At 42.3% G+C, this 16,012-nt stretch overlaps 2 protein-coding genes across 2 annotated transcripts; both read left to right on the top strand.

Annotated features, from left to right (window-relative positions):
- Positions 1-2,904: 2,904 nt before the first annotated feature.
- Positions 2,905-4,035, top strand: SARC_03840 (hypothetical protein; the record flags this gene model as incomplete). The annotated part of the gene is made up of 2 exons (XM_014302352.1): positions 2,905-3,423; positions 3,928-4,035. 2 exons carry the CDS (start codon positions 2,905-2,907, stop codon positions 4,033-4,035), a joined length of 627 nt encoding a protein of 208 aa, XP_014157827.1.
- Positions 4,036-4,739: 704 nt separating this feature from the next.
- SARC_03841 (hypothetical protein) lies at positions 4,740-5,072 on the top strand (the record flags this gene model as incomplete). Its single annotated transcript, XM_014302353.1, has 1 exon — positions 4,740-5,072. The coding sequence occupies one exon, from the start codon at positions 4,740-4,742 to the stop codon at positions 5,070-5,072; it is 333 nt and encodes a 110-aa protein (XP_014157828.1).
- Between the last annotated feature and the right edge of the window lie 10,940 nt (positions 5,073-16,012).

Consider the following 16,012-nt stretch of genomic DNA (forward strand, 5'->3'; position numbering starts at 1 on the left):
CTTGCATACCAGAACGTATTAGCCTGAGACGATGTTGTCTGGTTCTCACTTCCTCGTCTTCAGAGCTAGAGTGGGTACTCTCTAGTGAGGTACTGGTATAACGATTACCAAAGTCATGGTTACCAGGGTTCGATGGTAAATGAGGATCGATTTTATGAGGGTGGTAAGCCTCTGTGATTTCCATACCATCATAGCCTCTGACAGGGTTAGGTTTGTCGAGAGGATGGTCGATTGTAGCTTCCGAGCTATAGAGATTAAATCTTGAGGTTTTACCCACTTCACCAGCGGTAACTGGCTTAGTGGTAACCCTGCTGGTTGGTAAACCAGTGGGTCCCAGGTTTGAAACCCGGCTCAGAATAATACTAAAACCGGTGTAGGAAGAATATCGGCCACGTGGGATATGATCGAATGGTCAAAAACTGCGGCATGTAGTAAGTATACGCTAGATAACTGTATCTCAACGTTCTCCCTCCTCAGGGAGGGGGACGTTGTTCATTTATTAATAATTATAAACAGTAATCCTAAGATGAATGACTCTTAAAATGAGTCATTAGTCATGTGCTGTAAAACCAGCAAAACCATAAAACCCAGTTTATCAGATTATTCTGATAAACTGTAAAACTTGTAATAAACCTAAAATAATCAAATAAATCTAAGTACTTGTATTCTGACCACAGGCAGCGGCTAGCTTCTTTAAAAGGTCATCTTTGCGGTTCAAATGGCATCGAGATTAAGAAGATCCAACCACTCATTGTCGAGTTATGACGTCCCCAACATTTGCGTCTTCCGCCCCAACATTCAGTGGCGAGGCATTCAGTGGCGAGGCATTCAATGAAATTTCACGAAATGGTACGCCGCCATCTTTGTTAATAGGTGAATTGGGCTGACTTTTAGTAGTAATAAACCGTCGATCTTGAGACGATTCCTCCACTTGTTCAGGAGATATAGTCTTTCCAATATCTTACTTTTCGCGGCCAGATGGCGAGCTGAGGCCCCGGGCTGCACTACTAGGAGACACACGGACGCTGGCGAGCCTTTCCTCCACTTCCAAGGCTTTAGGGTCCGACGAGTTATCCTCAGAGTTTTCCTCAGAACCAAGCTCGGAAACGGCTTCATCTACAGCTTCAACGGCAGGCTCAGTACCAGACGGACCAGCGTCCCCAGTAACCCTAGGAACCTCAACAGGCTTGGCAGACTTAGAGCTGGCGGTTTCCTTGCCTTTAGAATTTCCTTTAGCCATAGTAATGGCTCAAGAATAGGAAAATTAATAAAGTCTAGGTATAGTAACTAGCGAGTAGCTAACTTTAGGGTAATATTAGAATACTTACAGTCCTGTCGCTGGATAGTAAGCAATTGTTAGACAGTCTAGAAGCAGAACACTATGGTAACTTCTAGGTAACTGAAGAAGAAAAATATGTAAACTTCGATGGATATTTCTATGTTTTAAACTATGTTATATAAACTAAGAAACAATTTAAGTCAGTCAGGATTTAGCAGTGGTAGCTTGTGTAAGAATGATCGGGACTGCCTCTTGGTAAGAGCCTTAATATCCTCGATCACACAGGACGTACCTCTAGCTGTTCTTTACTGAATAGTTTTCACTAGAAGTACAAAGTGTTCATGACCACATGTCTAATTTGTAGATAGACATAAGAACGTAAGTCAAGTGTAGTAAGTAAACGATGGATAACTGTATCTCAACGTTCTCCTTCCGTAGAGAGGGAGACGTTATTCATTTATTAGTAATTGTAAAATTAGTGACTCTAAAAGTGAGTCATAAGTCATGTGCTGTAATAGTCAGCAAAAAACCAAGTTTATCAGATTATTCTGATAAACTGTAAAAACTATAATAACTAAAATAAACAACTAAAACCTAAGTACTTGTATTCTGACCACACAAGTTAATACATTAGCTAATATAAATAATGTTCCATCTGAAGAAAAGTTATAAAAAAGAAGAAGACTTGCTGGATTTTGGAGATTGGCGGGAAGACCAAAACCTTAAGTAGTAGTTCAGAGATTCTAAAATCTACTATCGTCTCTTATAGGTACAAGTAAATGAGTCATACCAAATACTCGGGATATTGGAGCCATCATAGTGAATTTAGAACACTTTGGAAATATTGGAGAGAAAAAACTTGTACTAAATTATCTTAAATACAAATAAAAAGCAATGTGTTATCTCAATTGATCTTGATATTTTAGACTGACCGGAGGCCGTATTTCTACAAACACAGGTCTAGCTGCACTGCAATTCCGGCTCCTTTCCCTTGATGTTTCACAGTTCAGTTGTGAAGCCAGAAGGATTGCAGCGTGTAGCTATTCCCAGGAAAGTTTTGGAGGCCTATGACGGCTCCTTGAACCTGTCACCTCAGTTTGCCGTAGATGTGTCTGTAATTTTTTCAATATACAATATACATAGCCGTTGTCCGTTCCGAACGGACAAGAAACTTTGGGGAAGCACGCTATTCTGGAGTTTGTTTGTTTTTTTTTGCACAAACAACGCGACAATCTCTTGGAGTCTGTGTGCGATACGTCATGTGTCTCTCCTGCGTTCTTCCTGATAGCCAAGGTTCTACCTGCTCCGATGTCCTCCCTGATGTATATGACAAGGGAGATGATATGCAATATGGAGATCCTTCCGTTTCAGGAAGAGAAAGTCTCGGTTTCTGCGTGAGAATTTACTCATCTCGACGAGCTTATCGCTGGCATTGGGGTCTCGTGGCGGATGAACTTGCAGAGATAAAAGCCGCTTGGAATCGTTGAAGTCCTAAGCCACATGTATACTCCAAGAAATCCACTCGGTTAGATGCTATCCGGGCGAGGATTGCGTTTCGCAATCGTGACCCAGAGAAGAGAAGTGTGCTACTGGGTTTGCCAGGGGTATCATACATCGCTGTGAGGATGAAGGGGGTTGGTTGGCTCCACACTATTATCCTCGCTATCAAAGGAAAAGAGAAAGACGATGATTATCGTTTGTTTCAAGCATACGTTGGGCTTAATAAGTGGAGTATTTGCGACCAACCAAATATGCCCAGTGAGGAGCACTTGCGCCGACACATATGCAATGTTTGGCGGTGCACGGTCACTGATAACGCGAATGGGTTCAATCAGTGTACCATAGATGGGGAGGACCGCCACAAAACTAGGTTACTCTCCAGGGATGTCCAGGTATACGAACGCATCGATGCGGGGTATGGCCTTGTTGTTGTCCCGGCCCAGTATACTCAACGCAACGAATATATTTTCTGGGACGTCGAGGGTTTCTTATCGAATGTGGACGGCGACGCTACGTGTACTTTCAAGATGATTGATCAGGAGGATGGTAGTGCAGCGACCAGCCGGTTACCTAAACGACATCGTAGCGATGATTCCTTGCGGATGGACCGTTCTGAGGATAGGTTCCAACGTCGCCAGCCCAGGGTAGGCTATATCTGCGTAAAACGGTACCTCGCTTGATTAGTATTCTTACGAAGGAGGATGCGTCTCCAGTTTCAGCACGGATGTCTCCGGCTGAGGTGGAGACTGATAAGGCGCACTGGCGCTCGCTGTGGCAGTTGGTTCGGCCCTCAGAGTGCTCTGGTGCAAAATTCAACGCCATGAAACACAAATTGCGGTTCCGAAGAGTGTGCCGAATAACTTTTATAGGCGCCTGTGGTACGATGGGTTCGTTAATACATCGATGACGAGCGCATGCAGGGCATCGCCAGTATTGGGCTTCCGAAAGATAAAGATCAACTACTTACGCTTGTCTGCACGATGTCCTGGTGGTCATGCAGCATTCCCGGGCTGAGTGCGTCGTTGGTACCCTTAATCATCCAACCGCGTAAATGTGACCAATTTGAGATGAATCTCGAATGTCAGATAGCCTACGACCGGTGCTTGTGGCTTCTAATCAACTGAATGTGTCTCTACTCTCCGGAACAGCATGAGGAGTTGCATGCATACCCGGATACTTCTGATGTTGCCATAGGTGGAGTGGTCTCCGGTAGAGTTTTTGCGTTTGGAGGAGAGGATTGCTGGATAGAAAGCTGAGGTGGATCGGCAGTGGTTGGCGCAAAAAACTCGGACAGATGCGTTGCGGGCAGCCTTGAGTGAATGGGGAGCCGCCCAAGATGATCTTGTTCGCTACTTAGAGAGGGCGAAGGTTTTGCTCGTTGAACCCTTGCTCCGGTGGAAGATGCAATCAGTAAGGGCAAGGAGTTGTCGTTATAACTTATTAACGAACAGCTTGTTATGGCCCTTGCCGTGTGGGATGAGAGAAATGGGGTTGCGCTTTACAATAAGAAGTATTTACTCTGTGTGCGTTTCTACTCGTCTAAGCTTCCGCCGTCCATGGGTAAGTCTAAGCTTCCGCCGTCCATGGGTAAGTCTAAGCTTCCGCCGTCCATGGGTAACTACCATGTCTTAGATTTGGAACTTTCTGCGACGGAATTTATGGTCCACAGATTGCGTTTATGGCCATGCGCTCCTGGTTGCCGTTCCAAATACACAGTGATCATAAGCCTTTCGAGACTTTATTGAATGGCAAGCCCCTACCGCCGGATACGTCGAGTATTAAGAAACGACGAGCATGGCGGGCGCTAGAAATTATGAGCTGAGTGGACGCAGAGATTTCGTTTATCCCAGGTCCCTTTAATGCTCTGGGTGACTGTCCCTCGCGCATGCATACTTCTGTGGTCGATCGTGCTCTATGGTCGGTCGAACGTCGTGTTACTTTCAACTGACCGTTGAAGTTGATGGAGCCGGAGGATGTCGTGCCGTTGCCTACTGAAGACGACTTTATCGACGATGAGGATGCCTTACCGGTAGCTGGTTGTGTGCCGGTAGCTCACGAGAAGCGCACCCAGCGGCTGAACCCGGAGTGGTTTAGGCGTGCTATGGAGAAATGGCCGGGGGTGGTCATCAACCTATTTGTCAATCGCTATAATGCACAGTTGCCGGATTATGCATCCGATGAGCCGAGAGTTGGTACCTGGGGGGGGAACCCTTTTTACGGTCCCTTTGGATGTCATTTTTGGATATGCTTGTCCGCCATGGCATTTAGTTCTGCGGTTCTTGTCGTATCTTAAGTCGTTTGCGGATGCAAGCGCGGGTGTGGTGGGTTGCCGACAAAAACCGAACGTTCCCACCAGTGAACGATAAAGGTGGAAAGTGGTATCCGTATAAACCACATATCCCGCATCTTCTTGGGACTACAACTCAGAAGCCAAGTAACAAACGCAGACAAATCCAACTTCTTGTCCCTGGAGGACCACGACCCGAACGGAATAGAATGAACAAAAAATACATAGAATATTTTTACTTTTTTTCCAGATGTCTATTAAACAGCGATCCATTCTACAGCTCGTCGCAGAGAGATATAGATTAGGCTAGACCAAGAAAAAATATACTCAAAGGTAACACAGTAGAATCATCCGGGCATTTATGCTAAAACAGCTCGGAGAATTGACTAATAAACTATTTATGAACTCACCGTGTTGTGAACTACAGCTAGACAGTCCGTGCTTAAATAGCAGGTGTTATACGTACAATAAGCATTCGGAGGTACCGGCATACTATAATATTGGCCGTGCGAGTTAAAAAATAATAATTTGATGATGGGAGGATTTTTCAACAATACCTCCAGTTCCAACAATAACACACATAGTGTGATTGAAGGACAAATTGTGAATTTCACAGCCCACAGGCCCTACAGTGACCGCAACCTCACACTGGCTCCACCTCCCCCCCCAGCAAAAATACATTGGTTCAACGCTTATCGCCCAATCCATCTACAGAGTCATCAATTTCACAATCCAGGTCTTAAGTTTGCACATGCCAGACCCTAGAGTCATTGCGGCAGTTACGTCTGCGCAAAACTCTGAACCGTTGTCTGTCGCCATGATAGCCGTCCACCCGTGGTCATTAAAGACAGTTTTTATGACTTCCGAAATCTCTGGTGTAGTCGTGATTCTCGTCGGTTGCAAGATGTTATACCTCGAAAATACACTAAAAAAATGGCAAACATAATGTGATTTTGTATGCTCGGACATGGTAACATACCCTTGTCGATGATTACCTTGTGCCAAGATTCGTCTACTATTACACGTTTTAGTGGCGCGAACCCATAACGCTTGATCTGATGATATTCACAATCCCAACAGGAGTCGTAAATTTTGCGTACAATCGTCCTGAGTTTGGTATGGTCAATCCCCTCTGCTTGGGCATCGTGTAGAGTAGGTTTCCTGCTAACATGTTTTAGATTGTGGTGTTGAATAGCCTAATATGAGCTTTATTATGTCCATGTCACTTTTTGTTTGAGATCCGTATTGATCCTCATTTTGCGTCTCGTGACCTTGCTCATCGTATTTGAATTCTTGTTCATCCATCGTGTTGCGTCTTGCTGCTGCTGCTGCTGCTACAGCATTACTTTCGTTAAACAATGTCATAAGTGTACCATGAACTTCTGACATGTCTTTCAATAATGCCTCGAGGGTACTGGTCAGATTCAGGATATCTACTATTAAGCTTTCTCTGTATTAGAAGCTTTTGTCAGTTTATCCACCTGTGTTGACGTTCTCTGACCCATCGTTAACACTTCTTCTTATGAGGCCTGGTTTGTTCTATTTTCCTCGGCATATTGCAGAGCAGGAGCTTGTGTTGTAATAAGAGGAATCGTACTTTCTTCCATCCGATGGGGTCCAAGTCGAGTTCTCTACCAGACCTGTACACAATATGGTATGCATCCAAGAGGTCTTCTTTATAGCCCAGATACTCATGGCGAAATGTATTCACTTATCTATTAACATATATCGTTTGGCATTGTATCATTGACATCAGTTTCTTAAGCCAGGGTTTAAGTTTTCTTAAAGGACAACACAACTTTTCTTGCCTAGTGTATTTCTACGTATTCTGGAATTAGTTTTGATAGTCTGGAACTAGCTTTGGTAACAAATCCGGTAAACGGTCATGCTTACCTAGTATAAGTGCCATATTGTATGAGAACTTGGCTAATGTATCGTACCATTGGATCAGGCTTCAAATCCTTCATATATTGTAGGGACTTTTGATCACGAGCTACTTCAAAGGTTGTGCCTTATAGGTCATCCTTGAAGTGTTGTAAGTTAGTTACTTTCCTGAGAAGCTCTTATTTTATAATTTTCTGGTTCAAAATTTAAATGCGTCGTCGCATTATTTTGTCCCATAGTTCACGCAGTTTGCCTTTATGATCTCTTAGATGAAATAAATTTTTCATGTATTCAACAAGGTGTGGGACTCCTGTTGTAAAAAGGTTTACAAATCCACACACTGAATTAATGTCCTTTCCTGTATTAGGTGTTCTCCAACCTAAAAAGTGCTCTCGCTTGTCTGAGTCAATCTCAATTCCTCGGTTTTATTCTAGGTGTTTTTGCATAATTTATTTCTGGTCAGGCACGGCACACAGATTGTATACACAATAACCCTTCTCGATGGGAGAGGTGACGTGGCACATCGGCATGGGAAGAAAGAGGTATTCGGGCCCCAACAATAGATAAAGGGGTGTGTAGTCTCGTATCCCGATTTTACTGATGACTGTACTTAAATAAATTGGTCCTACTACACCTGATATATGGCACACGTATGCATCCATCCGCAGAAAGAAAAACTAATGAAAAACATAGACTGGGTGGGTGGCGTCTCAGCCCCTTATCAATTACCGGATCCTTCACAAGCGCATAGACGAGAACAATTGACCAGAAAAATTCTGATTATTGACCTTCTTGCTGAGCAAGGATATGCGCAGTCCAGGATAATGTTCAATATTGGCATCTCCTCCACGGAACACATCCGCCTTGAGCTACTTTTTGAAACACGATACTGACTTGGTCAGACCTGATATAATCAGAGATGGCAAGCCGCGATGGTACGAGTTGCTAGCCACACATGTATTCTGCATGAGCATCGGCAGCAACGACTGAGATCCGCCGTATGTACGCCAACGAGACACGGGGCAAAGGCCTCGAGAATATGTTTTATCTGACTCGCTTGCGCTGAGCACAGTTTTATGAGACAGTATTCGATACTTACCCTTCGGATCACGTTACTTCAAAGGCGAAGGTGGTTCATAGAAAATCACGAGAACACTCCGATCAGGGGTATGTCTCAAGACAGGTTTCTCAAGTGGAAACACACGCACACCCACGTAAAATTGCACTCAACACGTGGACCAATAAGAAGGCACGCGCGAGAAAAAAAACTCCGTATAAGCAGATCAAGATGTGTGCGGATGAGAAATGTCGGTAGTGAGTATGACATGTATTAGATTATTTAAGGGGAGACACTCCCTAACTTGCAGATACTTTCCTAACAAGCGTAACAAGTGCGAGAAGATTAATGGCTATCATGCCAAGGCCTGTGACAACAAAACAGACAAGAAGCTCGAGTGAAGGAGCTACGGGTTATATTTCCTACAACGGCAATATAACAAATATTCAGATGAACGTGTAATAATCCATGTATATTGTAACGGAAATAAAGACCTTGCATTGATTGGTCCTCGTTCAGAAATGGCATGTATATCTGATAGCTTTGCATTCATGAAATATATCGAACATAGAACACAAACAATTCATCTTATATTAGCAGATGAGAAGATTTCAGAGTGCGAGCAACGTATGCTAGAATCTCGCTGATAGATGGTCAACGTCGCAACTCAAGCTGTGATAAGAAATACGTCACACTATTACGACATTATAGTCGGAACGAATGACCTCTTTACAAAAAGTCTAACCGTTACGGGACTACGTAATGACAAGATCCATTAAAGGATCAATCAGACGGTAATTGTCAATAACCATATATAACACCAGCCAACACAGTCAAAGCATACTACCGGTAAGATTATGGATCTTATTCTAGTGAATCAGAAAACTAAGATTATCATGAAACTGCGTATCTTGGAGACACGAAGCAGTAGTAAAAGAGAAGTAGAATAAACTATCAACAAATGCCTATTAATCTAGCTTTGCTAGCCGTAGACCAACACGATGAGTATGTTTAGATATGAGTCCAATAAATAAGTTATTGCCGACTCATAGCTTTCATTTGCCTCGTACAAACGAGGTATAAAGAAGAATGGAAGGTGCTACAGTCTTTCGTACTATAGATCTGACACAAGGATATCATTTAAATATATATGACCACACTGTAAATACTTTGGCTTTACGTGAAAAGGAAGGCAATATCGTTTCAAAGAAGCTTCCTTCGGGTCACACCTACCTGCATTCTTCACAATAAGTAATGGAAGATATGTTCACAGACATGTCTAATGTGCACGTATATACCGATGACATAGTCATCTTCTTCAGGACTGCAGGCGAACATGCTACTTTAGTATGAATAGTCCTTCAACGACTCAACAAATAAAACTTGTAAACGAAAAGAAGTGACACTTCACTAAGAGCGAGATACATCTTTAGGATATTTTATATCCTGGAGAGGTATAAAAATCAATCCCGGTATGGTACAACAAAAACCCTTAAATAAGCCAACTACAGGTAGAGATATAAACAATATGTTTGGGTTTGTGAATTTCTTGTATGATAGAGTTCCTCGCCTAGCAGATGAATTTCTTTTATGATGAAATTCCTCACCTAGCAGATCACTTAAAACCCTTTTGGACACTTAAGATATCACAAGGGTAGACTAGGAGGGCTATAAACAAAGGAATGTGATGTTAGAGTGCAATGTAGTAGACTTTAAGTGCAAATGCATGTATTTATTTCTGACCTCACCTTTGGTTTTATACCGAAGGTGGTTGTGCTAGTGTTCAGCCATTTGAGCTGGCAAGGGTAAAAACCCATGTAGTCAGTATGTGAAACCTTCTGCAGAACACTTCAAAACTTTGATGCTATTCTATTTCGACTTCTCTGCAACTAAATCTCACGCTGATCACAATGCCTTTCCGCATAGACTGTGACTCACATAGAACCGCAGCTACTTTTAATATGTTGTGATTGGCAGACTTATTCCACTCTCGGAAGTTGGTTGAGAATCCTAATCTGCTCTCGAGAGTCGGTTAAGTATTAGCTCAACTCTCGGGAGTAATTTAAGCAACTTGATTAGCTCTCGGGAGTGAGCTAACTCTGATGACTTCTATAAATCAAAAAGGGTTTCTTGCTGTAAAATCTGTCCTAAGACCTATAGTCTCTCATGTGATGATGTGGAAGGCTGCCTTAAACTTGCCGTCCAACCAACACATATCGTCCATGAGCCAGTCGATGGCGTGCCATTTATGATAACAACGAATGCATTGGACTTAGCTCTCGAAGAAGTTCTATACCAGGTTATAGATCATAAACCTAGATACATACAGTAATTTTGTCGAGCTATGAACGCTTTGCAGCTGTATTTTCAACTGTCAAGCAAGGACTGGTTGTTATAGCAACAACTATGAACCACTTTCCTCTATAAAACAGCATATACGCCGATATGTGATCAGTAATGTCTCTAGTATATAAAAGAGATGAAGTCATACACAATATCTAGTACAGGAGGCATGTCACAATATCTAAGTTTCACTTTGAAATAAAAACATCAACCAGGGATACACTATCATTTACCGGATATGGTCTTCAGTTTTGTACCTGACTTCAATGAATCAGTACGAGAGCTCTTAGCCATCGATTGAAAGTGTAATCGACGACAGTTAGAGCTTACTCAAAAGATATTTCGGGAGCACAAAATAGATATATTCGCTGCGCATCAAAACGCGCAACTACAATACTATAGAACGTAAAATCATCCATTGGGAGATGCTTTTCAAATAAATCTCTCAAAACATAACGCGTGGGCTAACCCACCGTAGCAGTTAATTGCCCAATTGTTTGATTCTATTCAAATACACAAAGCTACCACGCCGTGTTGACCACTACGGAAATTCGATCCGTGGCTATATAAAATAGTAACCATGATACAATGTGATCCAACATATTCAGATAAAGAAGTAGATTCCTTCCCCTATCAGGGAACCCGAGCACTTCAAAAGACTCCCTGGAGACATACTATAGTATGTCGTATAGGTCCAGTAGGTACAACTGAAACCTTCCTTTAAAAGGTCGCAGAATTGGAGATTCAACTTTTCCACTAAATTGAACGTTATTCACTTCAAATGCAATAGAGCATGTGGAGTCTGTACATAAAAGATATAATGTACTACAAATCAAGCTGTTAAGACAAAGCGTCAATCTCTAGCTCGAGCTTTATTAAATATTCTAAAGTCGAAGCCTTAAGATCTAAGACACTCTTTTTATAGGAATTAATGAAGGATAATCTTGAATGTATAAGAGAGACGTACCATATAAACTGCAAACGCAAGGCGCAAATGATAAGAGCCATAGGTGACTCACATTACTTCTGCGTATTGCAATAACGAAGGATGCAGATGATTGGCCGTGCCATCTTAAATGGGTATATACACAGATGAACAAATGTGCCGATCCGGCTACAGGAACAACACGTGCACACTTTTTTCGTGGCAGTCATAGTGAGTTGCAAATCCTCTATAACAAGGATGAACCTGATCGCCATGAGTTATCAAGGGTATAAAAGGTACAAAGTATTTGTGTCGTTGTATACCCTTTCTCGCGAGAAACACGCAAAGTGGCCTTATTAAAAAGGAAAAAAGATATAAATTTACCAAAAATATAGCAGAGTATCGGGTGAAAGACGGATTAAGCATCTGTCAAAGTAATTTTGATGCTACTGTATTAACATCTACGTGGATAGGTCCATATATAATCTCTGTTACAGACGACTAAAAGTGGAACTTACGAGGTGAATACCTCGATGATCTAGTGCGCTTGACATAGGCACTAGTCGTATTTCGACTACGGAGATCATACTTGCAAAACATGACTCTGATGCCTCTCTTGATCGCTCCCAACTTAAAGATATCATATACATGGAGAACAGATAAAAACGGATATACATATTATCGTACACATTTTATAGACGGCACAATCGCTGAACTAACTTCAGGCGCTTTTGACAATCAAGACTATTTGAAATCGGTTAATAGAAAGTGGCGTAAATGTCTACATACGTCACACGCTGGGGGAGACGGCATGTTTCCATTATCTGAAGGCACGGAAGATAAAACAAATCTTACCTGTCAAAAGCATTTATCCCGAGCTTTACAGCTGATCGTTCATACGTTCCAAAGACACTGAAGCGTATGAAACGTCCAGTCAACCACCACGAGCCTACTGGACCTAAGCCCAAAACTCACAGTGGTAACCGAGAATGCTTAATTTCTCCACCTGAGACACAATAGCTAAATGTTATGCTACTTAATGTTTCGACTAGTTTTTTCTTTTTCGCTTTGATGGTTCAATTCTAGTTTGAGTGATCAACTAGCCTCTCTCGGACCTCAAACCTGAGTGGGGACTGTATATTAGCTGGGCCTCCACATACGACTCTATGTTTGTAAACGTCCTCTTAAGCGGTAAAAAAAAAGTTTACCTAATTGCATTTTATCGGTTTTATTTATTTTAAACACCTTGTCCATCGTACAAATCAGATATTGGGATTCGGCCCCTTAAAAGGCCTATTAAAATACCAAAGATTATATTTAGAGTAAGCCTATTTTTGAAAAGACCTATTTGAAAAATGCTTTAAAAAGGATATATATCTGAATACAGCAGTAGCGAGATGACTCAACCGAATATAGGGTTCTAGAGACGCGTTATTTACCTAGTTTATCCTCCCTTCAGCCACCTATATCTCCAGTCTGATGATGGCAAGTTGCTATTCTCGATATGGGGCCAGTCATTGATTAATGCAATAACTAGGGACATGGAAAAGTCTTTTTCTGTTTCTTTTTTACTTTTTTAAAGATATGATTTTGTTAGTTCTCGACTTCGCCCGACGACCCATAGTAATACTAGTTCGCCAAGACGACGACAAAAACATAATAAAAATTTCTTCGGCGACATTGTTACTGAGAGGATTCTTCATAGGTAATGTCTCTACATAAGACCCTACTACATAAGACCCTATATCAGTGTAAAACAAGTCCAGTGTATCGGTTGCATCATTCTTGGCTTTGAGAGGATATACAAAGGGCATTGCTGAGATGGGCATCGACGTATTTGATGGTGGACGTGTAACCACTATAAGTTGTGGAGAGACCAGTTTCTATATCGACATGGAAGACAGTACCGATTGGAGGGAGGTGTGTATTGTTTTAGTGTTTTCGTGATTTGGGTCGACGACGCATTTTGCCCGTAGCGCATGGGGTACAAAAACTGAGCGGTCGAGGATGGGTGAAGACATCGGCTTCGGCAAATAATAGTTCGACAGTTGGTGGCAGAGAGTGTTTGGTGTTGCCTACACGTGCGATGTACATGTAACGCCACTTGGGATGTCCGTGGCCACAGTCCCGTGTGACAAGAAGGTGTAGTGTAGCTGGAGAAGGGGTTGTTTGTAGTTCCGCGTGTCAGGTGTGAGAGGAAAGACCATTGTGATCAGACCGTTTTCACGCTCGAGCTTGAGAAATGTTTCGCGCCAAGTCTTCTTCCGGATTGGAATGTTACCTTACAGATGTTTGCCTGTCTGGCACCATGACTGTACGAATGCATCGTGGAGTGGCGCATGTTGCTCAAGACTGCAATATGTAAGCACTTGTGTTTTGTGCGCAGTAGCAAAGTGGCCAATATCGACATTGCCAAAGATGTTTACCGCATGTGCTTGAAAGAGCTCAGAGTTGAGCTTTCAGTCGTCATGCGAAATAACTGGTGCTGGAGATGGTGTGATGTCACTATTGTGGAGAATGCCCCGTGTGACGTCTGGGTGTGAGTGAGCATTGTATGTCAAGCGTCCAGTGTATATGTACTGATAGGCGCGAGTGCATACTGACCATCAGTACTTTGTGCACGTGTATTAGTATGTCGGTCGTGCTGGATGTGATACTCAGTTGGCTGTGTTATGTCGGATTAAGTGGGAAGTATATACAATAGCCGTGACGCAGTATTGTTTGTACAGAAAGTATATTCTGGGTAGCTGTCGGCATGATGAGAACGCGACCGAGGCCAGGATTAATGCCTCGTTTGTGTAAGGTTATTTGACTCTTATCGGGGAACTCGACTATATAATGTCCGTGCTCAATATTAGTAACGCCCTGTGATGTGCGTACATGAACTATCGTCCCAGAGTCAATGAGGGATGCGGTAGGAGAATCATTGGTTGCGGGTCCGGATGTAGCTGTTTGGAGTTTATGAAAACGCTAGCGACAGACTTGTGGCTGTGTAGGAGACTTTTGTACAAGGTGTGTTGTGTCGAGTAGAAGTAGTGTAAGAACCATTTGCGCTGGAGACCCCGTAAATCCACGGCATACAAACAGCGTATTTTTATCATAGCCACTTGGAGAATACAACGCTCACAATCGAAGGTCCGCGATTGCGTAGTTTCCTGAAGAATGAAATGTTGCAACAGATGCATACGTACGTGCAGTCATTTTCAACTGGTCCCGGGGATACACGGAGTGATTTGGTATGTAACGGTATTTTACATGCATCCTCGGATAGTATCGAAACGGAAGACTTTTGCACATGATGGTCCATGGGCGATCAATCAGCGAAATTTTTTCACTAGTCTATGTACGAATCATACATAACACTCCACACTGTGCTATTGTATAACTTGGTACTTGATTGTGAAAGGACAGACTCGTAAAGTCCAGACGCCTACGAGGCAATGAGTTTATCACTAACGCCACGAACACTGACGCTAGTCGTGCAAGCCGAATATACTGATAAAAAACAGACTGGTCATTGCCACTGGATGCTCGATCTAGCATTTGCATGTCGGTACTCATTGCCTAAACGCGGTTTGGATTATTGTCGTCGACAGGTTTAATATAGCAGGCAGGAATACCATCGTTCGCAAGAAATTAGTATCAGAATCTCACGTTGCTTACAACAGTCTCAGTTTCATGCCTAGCTCAATTCCTGGACAAAACCCGCCGTACGCACATACTTGTTAAAGGACTCAGGAAAACGACAGCGAGAAAACTAATGAAAATTCAGGATCAAGTCCGAGAGTATACAACTCGTTTATACACCGGATCACACCGTTGCAGACATACTTTTAAACCAACCCGAAGCAGTAGTCATTAAAAAGAGGTTGAAAAGAGTTGAGATGGTTGTAAAGTGCATACTTCCTATGTCCACGAGAAAAATCTGGCTGACATCAGTAAAGAGATAGTGCGAGTGCATGTGGCAATACCACTGTGCGGAGACGCGGAAGAGAGCTATAATATGATACAAACGTTGTAACATATGCTGAAAAGGATTTAAGAAGTAGTAAGCACTCATTCATAATGAACTTGAGTTCACAATTATATGCCTCTTGCAATTAAAGTAATACAGCAGAACCGAAAAGTATGGGGCTGTCATATATGGCTGTGTGGACATATCATACCTGCCATTCTATCTTAAAATTGTTTCAAATTGGGGATATTTGATAGTATTGTGAATAGAATGTAGTGCTTAAGAAGCAGAAGTTCGCTATGTGTGCGCTTATTAGGTATCACTTGCTTTTTAAGATCGCCCTGCACTTTGTAGAAATGTTTTCTCTCAGGCGTAAATAAAATAGGCAACAACGGCTAATCCTAATTAGCAGTGGTTTCATACTTTGGCCCTTGCGATACCTATCAGCCTGGTCGTGAGGTTGAACCAATCCAAGAGAGTTGTAGGAAACTGGAAAGTATAGAGCCACTATAGTTTACATGTGCCAAATATTACCAAGTGCATTAAGTAAACAGCCAAGATGTGATGCAAGTACAATCGTTCGTGTACACGAACACAAATAAACAAATATATACTCGATATTGTTTTACGACTTCATGTTTTATTGTAACTGATACAAGTCTATATATTAAATCAAATACGATTAAAATTTATTTGATGGAAAACCCGTGGCAAAATGCTATGCGGATTGACACACACACACACACACACACACATATATATATATATATATATATTGTATA

This window comes from Sphaeroforma arctica (assembly GCF_001186125.1).
Source record: "Sphaeroforma arctica JP610 unplaced genomic scaffold supercont1.204, whole genome shotgun sequence".
Classification (NCBI taxonomy): domain Eukaryota; class Ichthyosporea; order Ichthyophonida; genus Sphaeroforma; species Sphaeroforma arctica.